General features: G+C 41.3%; 1 protein-coding gene across 1 annotated transcript; it reads left to right on the forward strand.

Annotated features, from left to right (window-relative positions):
• Window positions 1–2214: 2214 nt before the first annotated feature.
• Window positions 2215–4639, forward strand: LOC147453926 (uncharacterized). The gene is made up of 2 exons (XM_086515987.1): window positions 2215–4029; window positions 4109–4639. The coding sequence occupies exons 1-2, from the start codon at window positions 2306–2308 to the stop codon at window positions 4428–4430; spliced, it is 2046 nt and encodes a 681-aa protein (XP_086372113.1). The 5' UTR covers window positions 2215–2305; the 3' UTR covers window positions 4431–4639.
• The last annotated feature ends 15217 nt before the right edge of the window (window positions 4640–19856 follow it).

A 19856-nucleotide genomic window follows, 5' to 3' on the forward strand; every position in this document is an offset into this window, starting at 1 on the left:
GGGAGGTTTCTATAGATGAGCTTTTGTAGGTGAAGGAATTTGCGTCCAGAGTCCATAATGGGAGCATAAGGCTTAAGGTCTTTGCTTAGATCTATTTCAATCAGGAGTTGGGGGTCTCATCGAGGATTAATCCCCCCTTTTGATTTCTATCCAACACTTTTCCAACAAAATTACCTAAGTTTTTGAGCTAGGGGTAGAATTCAACTAGCAAGTCAGGGAAGTCTACCCAAATAGGAACTTTGGTAGGTTTGGCTCCTGTAGGGTTTAAGCCAACAAGCCAATTGAAGACAGAGATATGGGTGTTCCTAATAAGCCATTGCACTTGAAGAGCACTCCCTGAGTCTTCAAAGAAGAATAGGTAGCAATTATTAGGGAGGTATTGAACCTAAGAAACCCTAATATTCTTGGAGGTCCATGTTTGAGCTAGTTAGGTTTTCAAAGCCTCTGCTGGAGATCTCACTCCATGACACAAACCTATGATAACTGTAGCCTGAAGTTCTTGATACCAATGCTCTAGCTCTTTGATCTCACTAGTTACTCTCTCTTGGTTGTTAGTCTCCTCATTTTTAGAGTGTGTCGTTTTTCATTTACAGTTCTTCTATTCATTGCCTCAGAAATGACATTTTTTGTGTTTTGGCTCGACAAGGCATGGTCAAGTTCTATAGCTTGATCTTAATGAACATGCAAGGCATGTTGAGAAAATGCTTCATTTCTATGCATAAAATGAGCAGAGGGCGTAGGAATACCTGAAATATAGTTGGCTAGAGGTCTGCTCATGACAAGAGGGCCTAGGAATACCTGAAATATAGTTGGCTAGAGGTGTGATCATGTCATGAGCAGGAATTCATGTGCCACCTTGACTCTCGCTTGGAGGTAGTCTTGCTATCATGGCATATGTGGGAGATCTTTGTTGTCCAATGTGCATATGAGGTGCTGCATGTATCTCGACTTGGTTACGTTGCAGGTTGCTTTGTCTCCCCATTGGATGTAAAAGCGCCTCTAGCATACAAGGGACCGGGGAGAGCATGGCAGGGATATACTGTACCTTGTTTCCCTCTCCTTGTAGTCCTATTCTATAATCTGCATCTTCAGATACTCTGGTGCTGGTGACGAGCCCATTTCTCAGAGCAGCCTGAAGCTCCATGATCCTCCTCCCCAGGGAAAGTGATGGAGTTTAGCTGGCGTAGTTTTCGATGATGCGGAGAAACCTATCTTGTCACGTACCAGTTACAAATTCCTTGCTCATGGCATGACATGCCATGAGCAAGGAAAGTGCTGGAGTTTAGCAGCTAGCGTACTTTTCGATGATGCGGAGAAACCTATCTTGTCACGTACACGGTACCAGTTACAGATTCCTTGCTCATGGCATGGCTTGCCTCTCTCTCTCTTCCCCCAAATTAAAAAAACCTTCAATGTGAATTGGCGTCTAGGGCTTATTGCAAACCAGCTTCTCATGAGACTAGGTTCTTGTTAGCTCTTAAAATTCCAAGATGCTAGCATGGGCAGCTCCAATCTCAAGTTCTTTCAGCTTTTAACCGTGAGAAGCGAGGAAAAGGCTGTAAAATTGCACCTTGGTTCTTAACTTCTTGGCGGACCTTGGCGGTTTTTCCCTTCTGAGTCCTATCGTACCGGAGGAGTAAATGCGGTTTTGCAGCAAATTCAAACACAATAAAGGACAGGATGATAGGTATCGCTTGCAGGATTTCACTGGCCTCCACTCGCGTCACCTACTTTTCCTCCCAAACGCGAGAGGCCATTTAAAGCAGTGTCGAGTTTCCTCATGTTGGAATTTTAAATTGGATTAAAAATATTAATTGTTATTTTCGCAATGAATGAATCTCGCAGGTGCTCCACTCCTCCGTGGGCCATAAAAATTTTGACTCTTGAGCTGAAAAATAGCCGAGATTGAATTTCTTCGGAATATGAATTTGAGAAAAAAAGAAAATGCCTGGTACTTCGTTCATTCCCCTGAGAAATTTTGAGAATTTTATTTTGGGTATGAAAATAGGAAAGTGGGTTGTAAACTTGTAAGTTGTCAATGGTCATCGAATGCATGTGATGCGAGGTGGAGCGTCGGCAGGAAGGCTGGCCGCTGCAGTTGGTAGGAAAAGAGGCACACTGCATGCGAAACAGGCCATTGATTGTCAGAGACTTCCAATGAGGCAGTGACGAGTGGCATTGGCGGATATTTCACTGGATACTATATAGACGCAGTGGAGGCTCTAAGATCTCAGCCATCTCCTTCTACAGCAGCAGCAGAAGGCCCGCTCACTTCCACTTCCAGCACTGGAGAAGGTGACCAACCATGGACTTACGTGTCTTCTTTCTGCTGTTTCTAGCCCTCTCAGTTGACGTACAATGGGCGTCTGCCAGAACGGCAGCTCGCCACCTTGGCGTCTACAGGTCCCCAGTTTCAGGCTCCTCCCCCGGCTCTTCCACCCCCTCTAGCGGCAGCACCTACTCCCCTCCCCCCTCCGACTCCGGCAGCTCACCGTCTTCTGGCGGTTCCTCCCCCTACCCCACCACCCCTTCCGGCAGTTCTCCCTCTCCGGATGACACCCCACCTTCTTCCGGCAGCTCCCCGTCTGGTTCCTCCCCAGACTACACCCCTCCTTCATCCGGCAGCTCCCCGTCTGGCTCCTCTCCCGAGTACACTCCACCTTCTTCCGGCAGCTCTCCATCTGGGTCCTCTCCGGACTACACCCCGCCAGAGTCTTCGGGCAGCTCTCCCTCTGGTAGCTCTCCCGACTACTCCCCACCGTCATCAGGCAGCTCCCCTTCTGGCTCCTCTGCCAACTGTCCTCCGCCTAATTCATCCGGCAGTTCTCCATCTGGGTCCTCTCCGGAGTACACCCCTCCAGCGTCTTCGGGTAGCTCCCCCTCTGGCTCCTCTCCCGATTACTCTCCGCCTGCTTCATCCGGCAGTTCTCCATCCGGATCCTCACCGGACTACACCCCGCCAGAATCTTCTGGGAGCTCTCCCTCTGGTGGTTCTTCTCCAGACTACACACCACCTTCATCGGGCAGCTCCCCCTCTGGTTCCTCTCCAGACTACACCCCGCCTTCATCCGGCGCTTCTCCATCTGGGTCTTCTCCTGATTACACCCCGCCTTCATCCGGCAGTTCTCCATCTGGGTCTTCTCCCGACTACACCCCGCCAGAGTCTTCGGGTAGCTCTCCCTCTGGTTCCTCTCCAGTCTATACCCCGCCTTATTCCGGCAGTTCTCCTTCTGGGTCTTCTCCCGACTACAGCTCGCCAAAGTCTTCGGGCAGCTCTCCCTCTGGTTCCTCTCCCGACTACACCCCACCATCCGGCAGCTCCCCCTCTGGCTCCTCTCCCGACTACACTCCGCCTTCTTCATCTGGCAGTTCTCCATCTGGCTCCTCTCCCGACTACACCCCGCCAGAGTCTTCGGGCAGCTCCCCATCTGGCTCCTCTCCCGAGTACACTCCGCCTTCATCCGGCAGCTCCCCATCTGGTTCCTCTCCCGATTACACCCCGCCTTCTTCTGGCAGCTCTCCTGACGTAGACACTCCTCCCGCCTCTGGAAGCTCACCTGATGTGGAGAGCCCCCCATCTGGCAGCACCTACACTCCGCCTTCTTCTGGAAGCTCCCCCGTGTCAGAGGGTCCGTCTTCTTCCTATACTCCTCCGTCAAGCGGCTCATCTCCAGTGGCAGACAGCCCGTCCAGCGGGTCGTCTCCCGTCACTGAGGGACCGTCAGGCAGCTACACTCCCCCAAGCTCAGGAAGTTCACCGGTTGTAGAAACACCCCCAATTACTCCCCCGTATTCCAGTGGACCCAGCTCTGGCAGCAGCTCACCTGTGATTGGCTCGCCCCTCTCCTCTCCGACAGTAGGCTCCCCTCTCTCCTCGCCTGGTGTGGAGGCACCCTTCACATCTCCTGACGTTGGTTCTCCGATTTCCTCTCCCGTCATCGGCTCTCCTCTGTCGACGCCCACACCAGACATTTCCACACCTACCACCCCCTCAGGAGGCTATGGTGGCGGCGGCAAGGGATCATGCGGGTATGCAATGCACTCCCTTAACTGTCACGGGTGATATTTTTTCTCGTACATAATGTAGCTTCTGCATGCATGGAAGCAGGTTCTGGACCAAGCACGGGATAAAGTTCCCGAGCTTTTTGTCGGGAATAACGTCGCTTGGCAACATCTTCGGGGGACGGGCGCCGTCCGTATTTGGCGGGAGGATGACGCTAATGGAGGCGCTGCTTAATCCCAACATGGACGAGTACAGTGCGCTTGCCCGTCAAGGGACGGCGTCGCTGCTCAATGCGTACGCCTACCCGGAGGTCTTCTCCTTCACACCAGAGCAAGTGCGTAACAACTTCAATGTTGGCCTTGAAAACCCGCTGGCCGCCCGTCAGCAGGCTTCCCTTTTCGAACAAGCCAATAATGCCTTGCCGTGATGCCTTGCGCTTTGCCTGCGTAATTTTTGCCTAAGAGAAGCCTCCCTCGTTCGTGATGTGGTGCCGCTCTGTACCTCTCTAACACGTCTTCACTATCCTCTTTAGGTTTTTCTAACCTTCTTTTTTATTTTTCGAGAAAGAAATCCCTGCTCAATAAAATCTGTATGTAATGTCTTATTTCATGTTAAGGAAAATGTTTTTCTCTTCAATTTTTCCAATCGTATTGCATTGCCATCGCTTCACTTTGTGCTCAAATCTTTGGAGAGTTTATTTTATACTATCGGAGTTATATATAATAGTGATGGTCGATGACAATTTATTGTAATTTATTCGGAATGTGAGTTTTTGAATTGTTGATTGATTGTGAGCTAAAATTGTCAATTGAGTGGTTGGGTTGATTGATTGTGAGCCAATTATGGCTATTTTGATTTTTGTATAATTTATTAGATCGGAATTGTTACGTATTTATTGATCAATCGTGGGCGTATTATGAGAATTTTGGTAGTAGTTTGTTTGGCATGTGATTGGAGTTAATAGGGTTGGTTGTGAACTGATTATGTCAATTTTGATTTCTATACAAAATTCTGTTTGTGATATTTGTCCAGCATTAGTTAGGTTTGAAAATCGAAGGGTGCCCTTGTCCTTGCTAGGCAAGGGGAGTCCTTTGCTCGGCCTTGGTGTAAGGGACATCATACATTTCACTCCACTCCCATGCAAGGCAAAAATGTAACAACCCATCATTTGATATTCCTTATTTTTTTTTTGCTCCTTTGAAATACTCACTTGCTTTTGTTACTTCACATTAATCAAGGCAAAAATGTACCAATCCATCATTTGATACCCCTTAATTTTCTTGTTCAAAATATAGCAACCCATCATTTGATAATATACAGCACATGTATAATTCTCTTTACGATTTCCAGAGCAATGGTCTCAATGAGAGTTCCAATGAAGATCAATGAGAGTTTCAATGAAGAGGTGGTGAAGATTTGAACAAAGATGACCCAAGACACATGAAAAAACTTTGGATTCGGAGTTGCTTTGTGTATTATGAACCTATAGAACTGATATCAAAACGACTACATGATTTTTTCCTCCACTTGGTTTATGGCAAGGAAGCTTCATTGCCAATTATTAAAGTGGAGTTTCTTGCACTCAAATTGTTGTTGCAGGAAGAAAGCTTTGGGTTATTTTCAACTTAATGCAAAGCAAAGAAATTTTACCAAATGTAATCACCTATGCTTGAAGCGTGAGACATTTGGCCTTATGGAAAACTCTTATATGGTTGAACGGATTGTCATGTTATGCTTGGCAATGGTTTTGTGAATATGTATGTCACATGTGGTGACCTCGTGAAAGCACTTAGAGTTCTTGATGAGCATTCCTTTCAAAATATCGTCTCTTGGAACATGATGATTTTAGGATGTCAAGAGTTTAAGCTTTGAACTACTTTGAAGATGTGTCAAAGAGGTTCAGTGAAAAGCTAACGAATGTGTAAAGGATAAAGGAATTAAAAAGGATGATCTGGTGTGATGCGACACAACAATAATAAGTTGGACAATATCTTTCAAAAAAAGTAAAAGTTTCAAATCAAACGGGAAGGGCTTTTTACTCTTGTCAAGAAGTTTGATAATGACACATATCAACTAGTTTATTTGATATTTGAGTGGTGCACATCATAAATATCATGTTAATGGATATATATTGAAGAAATATTTAGCACGTTTGATGATGATTGTGAGATGTTATCAATAGAGAGACAATGTGGAGACATCTAACAATGTGAATGGGGGGGGGGGGGGGGGGGGGGGGTGGCAAGTTATGACAGGCATTTTTGGGATGAGCATAAAGTCACCTAAGTCATGTCAAAAAGCTTGCCCACTAACCTCATGTATATATGTGTACACAGCCTTACAAGTTTTGGAATCAAAAAGCTTGCCTATTAACCTCATGTATATATGTGTACACAGTCTTACAAGTTTTGGAAGTGATTCTGTAAAAATTCATGTACAAAGGTGTGATTTTGTCAGGATTGAGTGTTCATGTTTTAGATTGTTTGAGTCTCCAAAACATGGTTTTTATTGAATATTTTTAGTGGTGCTTTATAGCTTGTGAATCGGGCTTGTACATCATGAGTTATGAGTATCCAAAGTTAGCGGTCTCAACTTAAAAAGTGATTGCAAGTGCATACAACAAGGGCAGTTGGGCCAACTTGATAATTGGAATTAGAAATGCCGAGGTTTTAGAATTCTAGATGTAGTTGAGATGATGGGTTTCAAGCCGTGTGTTACGATGTGTCATTCGGCGATCGGAGCAGCAAGTTATGCTTGGGGGAAGTTGTCCGAGAAGCTCTCATGCTTTGATAAAATCTGTAAATTTTTGGGCATGAGGGAGTTGGGAAGCTTGAGCAAGAAGTGCCATGTGGTGGGCGGAATATCTCACATGGGAAGGGAAAAGTGGGGGTTATATAGCTTAAAGGGGGAGCTCATTATGGGTGTATCCAAGTGAGAGGAGCTCTCAAGGCTTACCATGGAGGGGCTCGTGGGCTCATAAGGGAAAAAGGGAACATTTTGGGAGTTTACACTTAGTTGGATAGGTGCTTGGTAGCTTTTTTGGTCCTCGGTCACTTGCCCCAACCTCATTCCTTTGGTCAAAGGGTCATCAACACCTCATTTTTTGCCCAAAAAAGGCCTAAAATGAGCTAATCTAAAGATGCCTTGATAGAGAGCTTTTTCGGCTAAGAAGAGAGAAAATTATTGAGGATAAAAGATAAGGAAGCCCCCATTTTAATAGCTGCAACACCTGCACAACTTTTAGAGAGCTCATTTTTTAGCAAGAAAGTACACTCCCGTGTTCGAGTGGCCATAACTCTTTCATCTCTCATTTGTTTTTTACCTATGGATAATCTACGGACATCTCCACGAGACGTGTTTTGTCATGATGTCCTCAATTTCTCTTAATTTTGAGAGTGTTTCATGCTTGAATGATTTTTCATAAATCTCCACAGGTGATTGTCACATGTATTTTCGACGGTGTCATAGTTTTTCCTTTCGACGGTGTGATTTGTGCAAAGCTATAGAGGCACTAGTTTTTCTTGCCGTTTGCATGCTAACAACGTTATACTGCTGAGTGATCACACATGAAAATCACGTGATCACATTTAATATTAAAGTAACTCTCTTGATAACCTACAAAAAATATTTGTGCCGGTAAACTCGTTGGGTCTTTTTATTTTCCCGATGGTCTGTTGGGAAAATAAAAAAATCTCGGTGGGCTCTTTTGTATAAAGTAAAAGCTCTACTATCTTGGCATTTTGACTAGGCAAATCCTTGGGGAGTGTATCCTATCACCGGATATAATTATTTCTCCTTGTGAGTTGACCTAAAATTACAGAGTCACAGGTCCTCTTTCTGGGCTAAGCATGATTCTAATTTGGTAATCACTTCTTAAAAAAAATAAATTCTTGACCAAAGGCAAAGGTACGATGTTAAATAAATGGAATCTCTTAAGAGTCATGCTCATTGCGATGAAGCCACTGGTCCATAAAGAGATTGAAGTTGGATTTAGAAGATGAGCATATTTAAAAAATAAGTCGTTAGTCAAGGGTTGGATGCTTGTACTAGTGTACTGGGTATGTATAAATATTTGAAGTTTTGCATTTTACACCATAATAGGTTTCAATTCATGTATATTGTTTCTCACTATACAATATGAGCGCTACAATCCTTAATTGGGTGAAAATAGCTTTAATATATTCAATTGTATGTATAAGGGGGACTACAATCCTTGATTAGGTAACAAAAGTCCTCCAATGTGTAATTGCATTGAAAATTTCATACTTTTATTTGATGCATAATGTTAAAATAGAGAGTGTATTGTGTATTACAAAAGATTATCAGTACACGAGGTTGATTTCATACAAATTGTTACTTTTGTTTGTGTTTTGAAACTAATTATCATCGTTCCAATTTCTAGGTTGATTATTCTATGTTGTATGTGACAATAAGCGAGAAAAAAAACTACATATAGATAATGTGATATTTTCAAGTGTATCTTATCGTCTACAATTTGCAAAGTGCGTAAAATTAATCCTCAAGTGTATAATTGCATTAAAAAATTCATAGTTTTGTTTTATGCATAATGTCAGATAGAGAGTGCATTGCAAATTGCACAATGTGTAAATTTTATTGCTTTCTTAATGGAGTTTCTAGTTTCAATTTATTGAAAAGTAAAGAATTGTTTTTATAACTGACTATGAAGTTCTTACGTCTTCAGTTTTAATACAAGCAATGGACCAAAATACTGGCACAAGTGGTACGAAGTCCTGAAAAAAAAGCCCCTGATAAGGAGTGGGATTTTTCTCATAATATATGCAGTCGATATTAGGAGCAGAAATGTAAATTTTGCTTCACCATTAAGCGTTTGAGAGAAGAGATCACAAAGAAGGATGACAAGAAACAGAGATAGAAGAATCTGTTATCGATGCATGCCAAGAGCAGCCATCATGCCAACTACCAATTATAATGATCCTATGGTGATACCAATAAACACTACACAACAACATGCACAAGGAGATACAATACCAAATAGTGTTACTTCTATGCTCAATGAGGTTTGGCTTGGACGAATACAACAAAGATCATTGCACCAAACCTTTCAAACGCAAACTCTAGAAGAGGCACAAAATGCACTTGCAAAAGTATTTTTTTTTCAATGGGAGTACATTAGTCATGGTTGACATCTATCAGTGGAAACATGCATGAAAGAAAATTATTGAGTACGATCCACAATTTTCAGCCCCTTTGTATCACATGATACGAAACGATCTCTTGAAAAAATGTTACACCAAAGTAAAAGAGTGTATTTCCAAAATAATTATTGAAAAGATATCACTTTCAGGATGCACAATTGTCACATGAAGATTGGTCAAATGTTTAGAAAATACCATCGATCAATGTTATGTTGGTGTGTCCAAGGGGAGAGACGTTCATAAAAGCTATTGATAGCTCCGGTGCTATTAAAAGTGGCAAATGCCTCGCCTTGCCTTCTCTACGTGTAGTAGTATTGGGACAACTCTCAGTTCGCGTCAATTTTTCATGTAGCGGCGTGTAGATTCAGTTTTGGTCATCTTCAACTTTCTTGCTAGTCATTTTTCAAGCTTTATCTCAAACTTTAAAGTGCCCCAATTGGAGTTGTTCTCTTCAAGTTACGACTAGTTCTCTGCAGGGTTATGGCTATGACAACCTAGTGGCAAATTGTGTGCAGACACATTGGGAAGGCATGTATCTATGAATTGTGGAACTGATGTTGAAGTTGTGGGTTTGTGATATTCAATTGTAAAAGGGAAGGCCCTTGTCTTCATATGAATTGGGTGGTGTGTGCTGGAAATCCGTACTTTGACATGGTTTTTCTCCTATGCGCTATGGTTCTTTGGGTGGACGTCCAATAAATTCCCAAGGGGACGGATTAGTGGTGTTTCAAAGGGGTTTCCTAAAGCTTTTTGTGTTCTTATAGTGCTCTTTCAACGCTCTTGGGTGACATCGCTATAGAGGTGTTCCAGTTTGTTTGTTTCCCAGCGATGCCATGTTGGAATTAGGGTTGCAGAGAAACAGACACAGTTTGGAGAAGACAAAGGAAGCAAAAAGGCACGCAATAGAGAGTGTTTTACTTAGTGTGCAATGGAAAGATAAATAGCCCTAGAGTAATGGGCGTATATTCAATGCTAGGGGGGAAAAACCTCCTAAAGAGGGAAAAAATGCCCCAGTGGTCCTAGTGTGTTCACACACATCACTACCACATGTATATGGTAACAAATCCCCACTAGAGTGATGCGGTGAACGAGAACTGGCACATGAGTAAAGGGAAGTGCCATGCCCTGAGAAAATGCTTAGTCCACAAAGGGGAGTAAGCCCAAAGCTTTGTGGAAAGCTTCCACCTTCTCACGAGACAATGCCTTTGTGAAAATATCTGCAAGGTTGTCCTGTGTTGGCACATGAGCCAAGCTGATATCTCTTGTTGAGAGCCTCTCCCTAACATAGTGGTAATGCACCTCAATGTGCTTTGTGCGAGCATGAAAATTTAGGTTCCTCGCAACTGCCAATGCGCTTTGACTGTCATTGTAGATAGTGTTGGCAGTGTCCTGTCCAACACCCAAATCAGCCATAAGGTGTTTGAGTCATACACACTCAACCGTAGCTGTGAAGACTGCCCTGTACTCAGCCTCACAACTCGAAGTGGCCACAATAGGTTACTTCTTGCTCAACCATGATATACATGAATTGCCAAGCATGAAACAAAAACCACTTGTGGACACTCGCGTGTCCAAAAACAAGTCCAATCTCAGTCCGAAAAAGCATGTAAGTCTGGCGGCAATGATCCCCTCTTGGGATAAAACAAGCCAAGATGTAAAGTGCCACTAAGGTAGCGGAAAATCCTCTTGACAGCCTGTCCATGCTTATACCCTGGGCTATGCATAAATTTGCTGACCTGTGAGACTGCAAACTGAATATCCGGCCTCGTGTTGCATACATAAATGAGGCAGCCAACAACAGTTTGATAAAGAGTGACATCAGCAGGATCGCCAACATCATGTAGACTCAACTTCAAACCTGTTTCCATGGGAGTGGCAATAGGTTTGCAATCCTCAATTCCAAACTTACATAGAAATGTCTCTATGTAACTTTTTTGACACAAGGCAATACCACCATCACACTGCTTAAACTGTATACCCAAGTAATGATGCAACGGCCCCAAATATTTCATCTTGAAAGTAGCATTCAAATCAGCCTTAAATTCATCATTATGTCTCTCATTTGGTCGAGTGATCAGCAAATCATCGACATAAAAAACCACAACGAGAAGTACATCACCCCTCACGCTTTACATACAATGTGCTTTTTGTTGGACTATTATGAAAGCCTCGTTGACCAAATGAGTGTAAGCTTTCTCATACCAAGCACGAGGAGATTGATTCAATCCATACGAAGGCTTCTTACATTTGCACACTTTGTCCTCTTGTCCTTTTATGTCAAAACCGCGAGGCTGCGTTACATAAACTTCCTCAAATATATCACCATTCAAGAAAGCAGTAACAATGTCTGATTGATGTACATCCCAACCAAAATGAGCTGCCAATGCACATAGAAAACGCACAGTAGTCATACGACAAGTGGGAGCTTTATAATCTATGCCTTTTTGTTGTGCATAACCCTTTGCAACAAGTCGAGCCTTATAGCGATCGATCTCACCATCCGGCTTGCATTTCAACTTGTAAACCCACTTCGTACCAATGGCATTTTTGCCAGGAGGCAAATCACATAAAGTCCATGTGTCATTTTCTATAAGTGCATCATATTTTGATTGCATGACAACCATCCAATTTTCTGAACTCTGTGCTTCATCAAAAGACAGAGGCTCCTCAATATCATGTAAGCTTGACACAACCAAAGCATAACAATCTGATGCATAAGATGCATGGCAAGAGCCTGAACGAGTACGACTAGAAAAAGGTGCATCCAATTTACTGTCACACAAAGTGTGCATCAGCCATTTTGGCATACCTCTAGCCTGCTCATTTTCAGCCCTTTCCTCATCAAGTACCTCATGTACATGTGCATCAGTAATAGGCTGATCTGAAACATTTTCAGAAACTCCCATAGGCTATATATTTGCCTCATTGGAACTTACATTCGTATTTCCACCACTGAAAAGAGGCAACAAAGTGTCATAAATGTCATGTGAGTTTACATTACTGTCTCTAATACATGACAGCAAGGGCTGAACAGAATCTTCCACAAACACTACATCCCATGAAACCAGAATATGTTTTGTTTGCGGATGATACAACCTGTAACCTTTGCTTTCAGCACTATAACCAACAAAAATGCCTTTGACAGCCTTATCATCCAATTTTCTGTGTTGTGTTTGTGGCACCAAAGCATATGCCAAACAACCAAAAACACGCATGTGCTCAATAGAAGGCTTTCTATCATGCCATGCTTCATATGGAGTAATAGACTTCAAAGCTTTTGTAGGACACCTGTTTGGTACATAAGTGGCACACATGATGGCCTCAAGCCAAAAAGAATGCGGCAAAGCTTGACTTTTGACCATACATCATGCCATTTCCGTAAGTGACCTGTTTTTCCTCTCAGCAACACCATTTTGCTGAGGTGTATAAGACACTGTACATTGGTGTTTTATCCCACGACTGTCCAAAAATGCATTAAATTCATGAGACATATACTCCCCCTGTTACCATATACATGTGGTGATGTGTGTGAACACACTAGGACCGCCGGGGCATTTTTTCCCTCTTTAGGAGGTTTTTCCCCCCGTATATACGTCCATCACTCTAGGGCTATCTATCTTTCCATTGCACACTAAGTAACACACTCTCTATTGTGTGCCTTGAGCTTCCTTCGTCTTCTTCAAGCTATGTGTGTTTCTCTGCAACCCTAATTCCAACAATTGGTATCAGAGCAGGTCACGTCCTCCCGGGCCCACAAAGTAAAGGTAATTGCCCAAGGATGGAGTTTGCATGGGCCCACAAACATCACTATGCACAAGCTGCAACCTGCATGTGGCCCGAACTGAACCATCCTTTGGAAGCTTAGAACGCTGCATCTTACCAAAAATATAGCCTTCACAAACATATTTGACATGTGCTTCAAGAGGCGGCAAAGAAGCAACCATATCAGATTTCTGCAAACGCAGCAAACTGGCAAAATTCAGATGACCAAAACGCGCATGCCAAAGTTTTGCATCTGATATAGCCCTTGAATGTGCAACAACATTTGCAAAATTTTGTCTACACTTGTCATACAAAGTGAGCTTATACAGCCCACGACACAAAAGGCCAGATGTAACAATTTCATCACCAAAACTGAGATCATGAACTGTACATCTGTCATCCACAAATTTGACTACGAGTCCAAGTCTAGCAAGTGCGGATACAATAAGAGATTTTTCTTGATCCCAGGTACATAAAGTGCATCAACAAGTGTGAAAGAACTACTATTAGCAGTAGTAAGCACAATCTTTCCAACTCCTTGAACCGGATAAGAGGCATTGTTGGCACAAGTGACTAAATTCCCATGAGGGACAGACTCGAGAGAGGTAAACAATTCACTATGTGAGGTAATGTGCTTTGTAGCACCATTGTCAAAATACCACACATGTGAATCTGCAGCAACTGACAAGCATGCATCATGGACAACAGGATTGTAAGTGCATTCTACACTAAAAGCCCATTCTGCATCAACATCAGCAACACAGTCTCCTTACACAGAAGACTCAACAATGGCTGCATTTGTAGTGCAACCAGCATTTGCAGTGGAACCACCCTCTTTCTTCTTAGCCTCTTTGGCCTTCAACTTAGGACACGACTTGATCAAGTGATCATTAGCTTTACAATAACGGCAACGCATCTTCTTTTTGCCCTTATCACCAGAATTTCCAGACGAATTTCTGCCAGCAAAAGCATTAGGAACAGAAGTTTTGCCACTCGCAGCAGAACCATAAGAAGTGGCTGCATTGCTGTTACCACCCTTTCTTTGAGAAGCAATAAAAGCCTATTCAATTGCACGGTGTCTAGTCCTATTTTTTCTAGAAAGTGACTCTTGCAACAGCAATGTGCATAATGCATCAAACTTGAAAACTTCTAGATTTCCTTGGGTCATAAGTCTCCAAGTACTAGCAAAAGTCTGGTAAGAATCTAGTAAGGCACCAAGAACAGTCTGCACAAGGGAACTGTCTGAAATGACTTCACCTACAGAAATAAGTTGCTCATTGATATCCTTGACACTAGCAAGAAGAGTGTCCATATCATCTTCCTCATGGATAATCTTCGACTCCAGCTCTTTACGCAGCAAAGCAATTTTAGCCTCATTGCGGCTTGCATAAAGGCTTGCTAGAATATCCCAAGCCTGTTTTGCAGATTTTGCTGAACGGATGTGAGGAACAATGGTGCGCTTCAAAGACAACGCAATCAATGCATGAACCTGCACATCCTTTACATCCCAACGAGCTTGTTCTATCGTAGGCAAAACAACTCTAATAGCAACAATCCTTGCAGCAAGACCTGCAACATCCTCAACATCGCCTACATCCTCAGAACCAGGACGTACATCAATGCCCTGCACAATATTCCAGATGCCCTTTGACACAAGAACGCTTTGTATCATATAAGCCCACATAGGATAATTGTCCCCATCCAACCTGTCCTCAGCAGCAAACATCTTGAAGACATCTGTGTTGTTGTCACCCATGGTAAATGTTGCACCTGATGTGAAAACTGCTCGAAAATAGGAGAAACAGAGTGGGAAAAACACGTGCTATATAGCAAAAACCGTAGAAGACTGTAAGGTACATGTTATGCAGAAAACGACACTGACTTAAATTTTGCACAAAATGACAAAATTGCCTGTGCAGACCTTCCTGTAGTCCTTCCTGTAGTGGAAACGGAGGCCGAAATGAGCTCGAATCAGAAATCTGAGCAGACTAAGCTCTACAAGCTTACCCGAAATATTTATCGACCTGCGAACGCTTACCAAACCTCACTGTAATCGGAGAAAGTGAGCAAGCATGTGCTGGAGCAATTGGCGACTAAGCCTGGGAGGATGTAACCTGCTCTGATACCAATTGTTGGAATTAGGGTTGCAGAGAAACACACACAGCTTGGAGAAGACGAAGGAAGCTCAAGGCACACAATAGAGAGTGTTTTACTTAGTGTGCAATGGAAATATAGATAGGCCTAGAGTGATGGGCGTATATACAATGATCGGGGGAAAAAACCTCCTAAAGAGGGAAAAAAATGCCCCGGTGGTCCTAGTGTGTTCACACACATCACTACCACATGTATATGGTAACATGCCAATGGTTGCAATACACACAATTTGAACTTGGTGCTAAAAGACTGGTATACTAGTGAAGAAACTACATGGTTTGCAAAAATAATTGATGTAGTGCAGAGAGTTGTGAAATCCATCTTGAAATGACAAAGAGTGCTTGACTTGTATAGGATGCACATGTCAGCTATGTTGAAATTTTCCATTGATACTTGGTATTTCATGCACTATTACACAGTGGAATCACTCCTGCATAATAAGTGCATTGTGATTAATACTTTCAGCTGCATGACATTTGAAGAATGACAGCTTGACCAATATAAACAAGTAAAAGAGAAAATTGTAGGTTTACATGGATCCATAAATAAGCTTTCTTGATGGAGGAGTGTAATGGATGCATAATGATGTCCATTATGTTTGCAATTCACAACCTTGATCAGAAGGCACCAAATCTGAGCAAAGTGTGGATGACTTGGTGGATGCTCCAACAAAGTTTAGAAAATCCTGAGGAGTTAAAAGATTCTATTGTAGAGTTCTATCTAAGTACTTTCATGAAAGGTGAAAGAGTCATCATAGTCCACTTCATAGTGTGGATTACATGTTGGACCCTCATTATTGGAATTTAAACTTGATGTCAAACATAGAGGTGGTCAACGATTTCTATCAGGTAGTCAATATGCTCTACATAAATGTTTAGGATTAGATTAGTTGCATCAAAGATATGATTGCATTAAGACTAAAGGAAGGACCTTTTGCGAATGAATGTCTAATCAATGGTAAAAGAGAAACCTGCATGGAAGTGGTGGATGATGAATGGTGGGGAGCATTAATCAACTCTGCATCCTCTTGCAATGAAAGTTTTGGCATAATGTGCAACAAATTCAAGTTCTGAGAGAACTTGGAGTATGTACAAGTATGCTCATAGCACAATCCGCAATAGATTGTTAGCAGATAGATCTGAAAAAGTAGTTTACATGTTTTGCAATGAAAAGATATCACATCATATCAAAGTGCTAGTTTACATGTTTTGCAATGAAAAGATATCACATCATATCAAAAGTGGTGGTGGCACTTTGAAACTTTCCACCAACCCTTCTTGATATCTGTATCTTTACATAGCCATATTGTCTTAATCATCTTCTTTGTCACTTTTTTGTTGATGTTCTCCATTACACGTGGTTTGGATTTGCCCATTTTGATAGTCGACGAGCTGTGCATGTCTCTTGCTAAGTAGACATGCCATGTGCTAGAGACTTCATATGTTGAAAAGCATTAATGACCAATTGGTGTTTGATTTGCTGACTGCATTTTTGCTTCACATGCATGCTCTTCTTCAACCACGGTGTCTCAGCATTGCAATTTCCAAATAGAGAGATATTAAATATCTTGGGAAACTATTTTTCGCTTGATCTACTGCTTTGTAACTCTTCAGCTCGAAGTGTTTATAAATCATGACAAGACCACGTAAAACCATGACTAGACCATGTTAAACCAAAGATATCAAAATTCTTTATAGTAGGCAACTCAAATTAACCATAGAAAATTGATCCAAATATACTTCAACTCAAACAATTAAGCTGTATAATAATAGAAACTTGATTGACTAAAGGCAATTGATCCAAATACATGTGAACAAAAAATATCACAATTGATTATAGACGGATGGCTCAAATAAAAAACCTAGATGGAAAATCATTTACAATAATCGATAGCACCCTTCAAAATGTTTTAAGCCGGATAGAATGATGAAGTAAGTTCAATGAACACGATTAGGATTTGTCTCTAACTGCTTTCAAAGAATGGCAAAATGTCAAAAGAATTTCTTCCTGCTTCACGTTCTCTTAATCTCATCCAAGTATCCACCTTTTGCTGGACAACCCTGAGAGTATTTTGGTCGAGGTGATAAAATACTTCATTTGGGAAGTATACTTTTCTAGTTGCACTCCAAAAGTCTATCAACATCTTGTACAAGATGCCTAATGCATATATATTGCTAGCTTTTGTGTATACATCTGTACACTATGGATCATATTCTTTGGAGCAATTCATGGCCACTTTTGCAACTCATGTTCTTCGCTTCCTTAGCTTCCAAAATTGCAAATGAAGATTGAGTCGCATTATGTACAAAATTGTTGGACATCTGCTTGGTTGGGGCTCTAATCATCATATCCTAATTGATAATACCGTACGAGGTTTATTATCATGGGTAAAATCTAACATTACATCATAGTGATGCAAACTGCAGTGCACTATGCCAGTTGAGTGAGTGGCCACAACGCCATCAATTAGAGCATGTAAAATAGGTAGCATTTGCTCAATCACTGTTTTGAGACGTGTGATTTCTATCTCTGATAGTTGTTGACTTTTAGGTAGCAAATACTTTTAGCTAAATTGAAGCCGATGCATGCTGCACCAAAACGCGCCTTACAAGAAGGACACTCGGTATATCAGGTCTCCCAATGAGCCCCCATTATAGTATGGAAAGAGTGTGATATAGGGGGCCTTTGTAGTAAAGCTAATGTATCTAACAATCTAAATTTCATTATATGTTATAAGGGGTACGCATAATACGTCATATACGGGCATATTTTACATGAGCTCGTATTATACGGATGTATTATACGGTGCCACATCACCAAAAACAGGCAACCATTTTTTTTCCTAGTTTTTTTAATTGAAAAGAAACTTTGATCGAAATATTTTTCAATCAAAATATTTTTCGATCGAAAAATACTTTGCAACAAAGTTTTCTACGATTGAAGAATACACCGATAAAAAAAAGTATTTATAGCGGCAGCGCGCCTTATTGAGACTAGTATAGATCACAAAAGGTATTCCTTGTCATTATCAAGAAAAAAACTTAATTTTTTTATAATTGATAAATCATCGAGATTTAGAATAGTTTTAAAATCTTTTGTTTAATTTCAATACAAGGTGTTTTTTTTTAAGGAGTCACTTGCTACGTGCTCAATTTACTGATATGTGGAAGTGAATTAGTGATATAATTTAGAGGTTGCCGTTGTGCACAGAGTGTACTCTCACATGAGGTAATCAGTCTGCAAAATATAATATAAAAGAGGTCAATTTTATTTAGGTAGGTTCAATTTCGACGTGCAGATATTTTCTCACCTCAAAGTGAACATAGGTATCATTTCATTTGTCCTGTGTAGAGCCATCACACTATGCCCTCATTAGAATTAAAATTTAGGAATCTCATGTCCAAATACATTGATATTAAATTATCTTTATTTGGATTGCTACGTTTATCATACTGTGTGATTGTACACGTGTAGCAATACAGATAGATACGCTCTCAAAGATCTAACATGGAGTGTGAGAACTTCATGTTTGCACTTCAGATAGATATGACAATGTCAAGGTTTGCAATTAATCCTCATGTTATAATAAGAATCAATTGTAAAATTTTATTAATATTATCAATTATCGTAATGTGTGAAAGACTAAGCTTGCATTTTAGATAAATTGATATAGTGCAACGTGATGATGAGATTTATTTGTATTGTTTTAAATAAGTGATTAAGATTATCAATTATCGTAATGTGTGAAAGCAAAAGCTTTTAGATGACCCAAAATAGTGCAATGTGAGCATTGTGATTGAAATGTTTTGTTTGAAGTGATGAAGTTATTTTGTGCTTGAAAATATAATTTGATTGACATGAGTTTATACATGAAGAATAATACGACTATCATTATTTATTGTTCATCGATAATGTAGCTTGTGTATAAGTTTGTTGATTTGAATTGTTTTTGACCTCAAAATTGATAGCTGGATTTGTTGATTCTAGCATATTAAATTCATCTGTCATCATGGTGAAAGGATATGAGTGGAGTTACGTCCACGAGATGCATGCCAAAAATAATTCATCTCGATTGACATGCAAGACCTATGGCCACGAGTTCAGTGGTAATGTGACCAGAATCAAAGAGCATCTGTTCAAAGTCCCTAGTAATGTGTCCAAGTGTACAGATCCGCCAAGAGTTTTCCATGCTAGATTTCCAAAGTATGCTCGCATAGAAGAGCAAATTCTTGCAGCTAAAAAGAAAAAGTGCTACTACCAAACAAGTTGCAACGGATGTTGAAATGCCTGTTGTCAATGAGAGGATAGATCATGTGCCTTCTGAAGCAAATGATCACACTCCTCAATCAACTCCTCTTCATGAACATGCTTCAATGTCAGCAGCAATAAATCCAGCTCAACTAAAATTAGTAAAGCATCATCCAATGGAAAACGTTGTATGAAGCGTTAGAAAAGCAATGGTTGCTTGAGTTGCACTTGAAATGGGCCCAAGATTTTGTGGTGTGCGGTATACCATTCAATGCTATGCACAACCCCATATTTCAAGATGCTTTAATGAGCACAACCAGAAAAGGGTTTGTGCTTCGTGATTATAATAAGATGCGACATAGTATCTAGATAAAGTGAAAGACAATACTGAAGCCATCCTCAAGCGCACGGTGGTAGACTTTTTTCTTACATATGTTTGCACCATAGTGTTGGATGGATGGACCAATTGTAAGAAGAAGGCACTCATCAATGTGATGCTTATCAACCCTAGA

This window comes from Adiantum capillus-veneris, chromosome 7 (assembly GCF_014529385.1).
Source record: "Adiantum capillus-veneris isolate H3 chromosome 7, ASM1452938v2, whole genome shotgun sequence".
Lineage (NCBI taxonomy): Eukaryota > Viridiplantae > Streptophyta > Polypodiopsida > Polypodiales > Pteridaceae > Adiantum > Adiantum capillus-veneris.

Coding starts and splice junctions, on each gene's coding strand:
- LOC147453926 (XM_086515987.1), top strand. CDS start 2,306: ATGGACTTACGTGTCTTCTTTCTGCTGTTTCTAGCCCTCTCAGTTGAC. Junction 4,030..4,108: donor GGCGGCAAGGGATCATGCGG/GTATGCAATGCA, acceptor GCATGGAAGCAG/GTTCTGGACCAAGCACGGGA.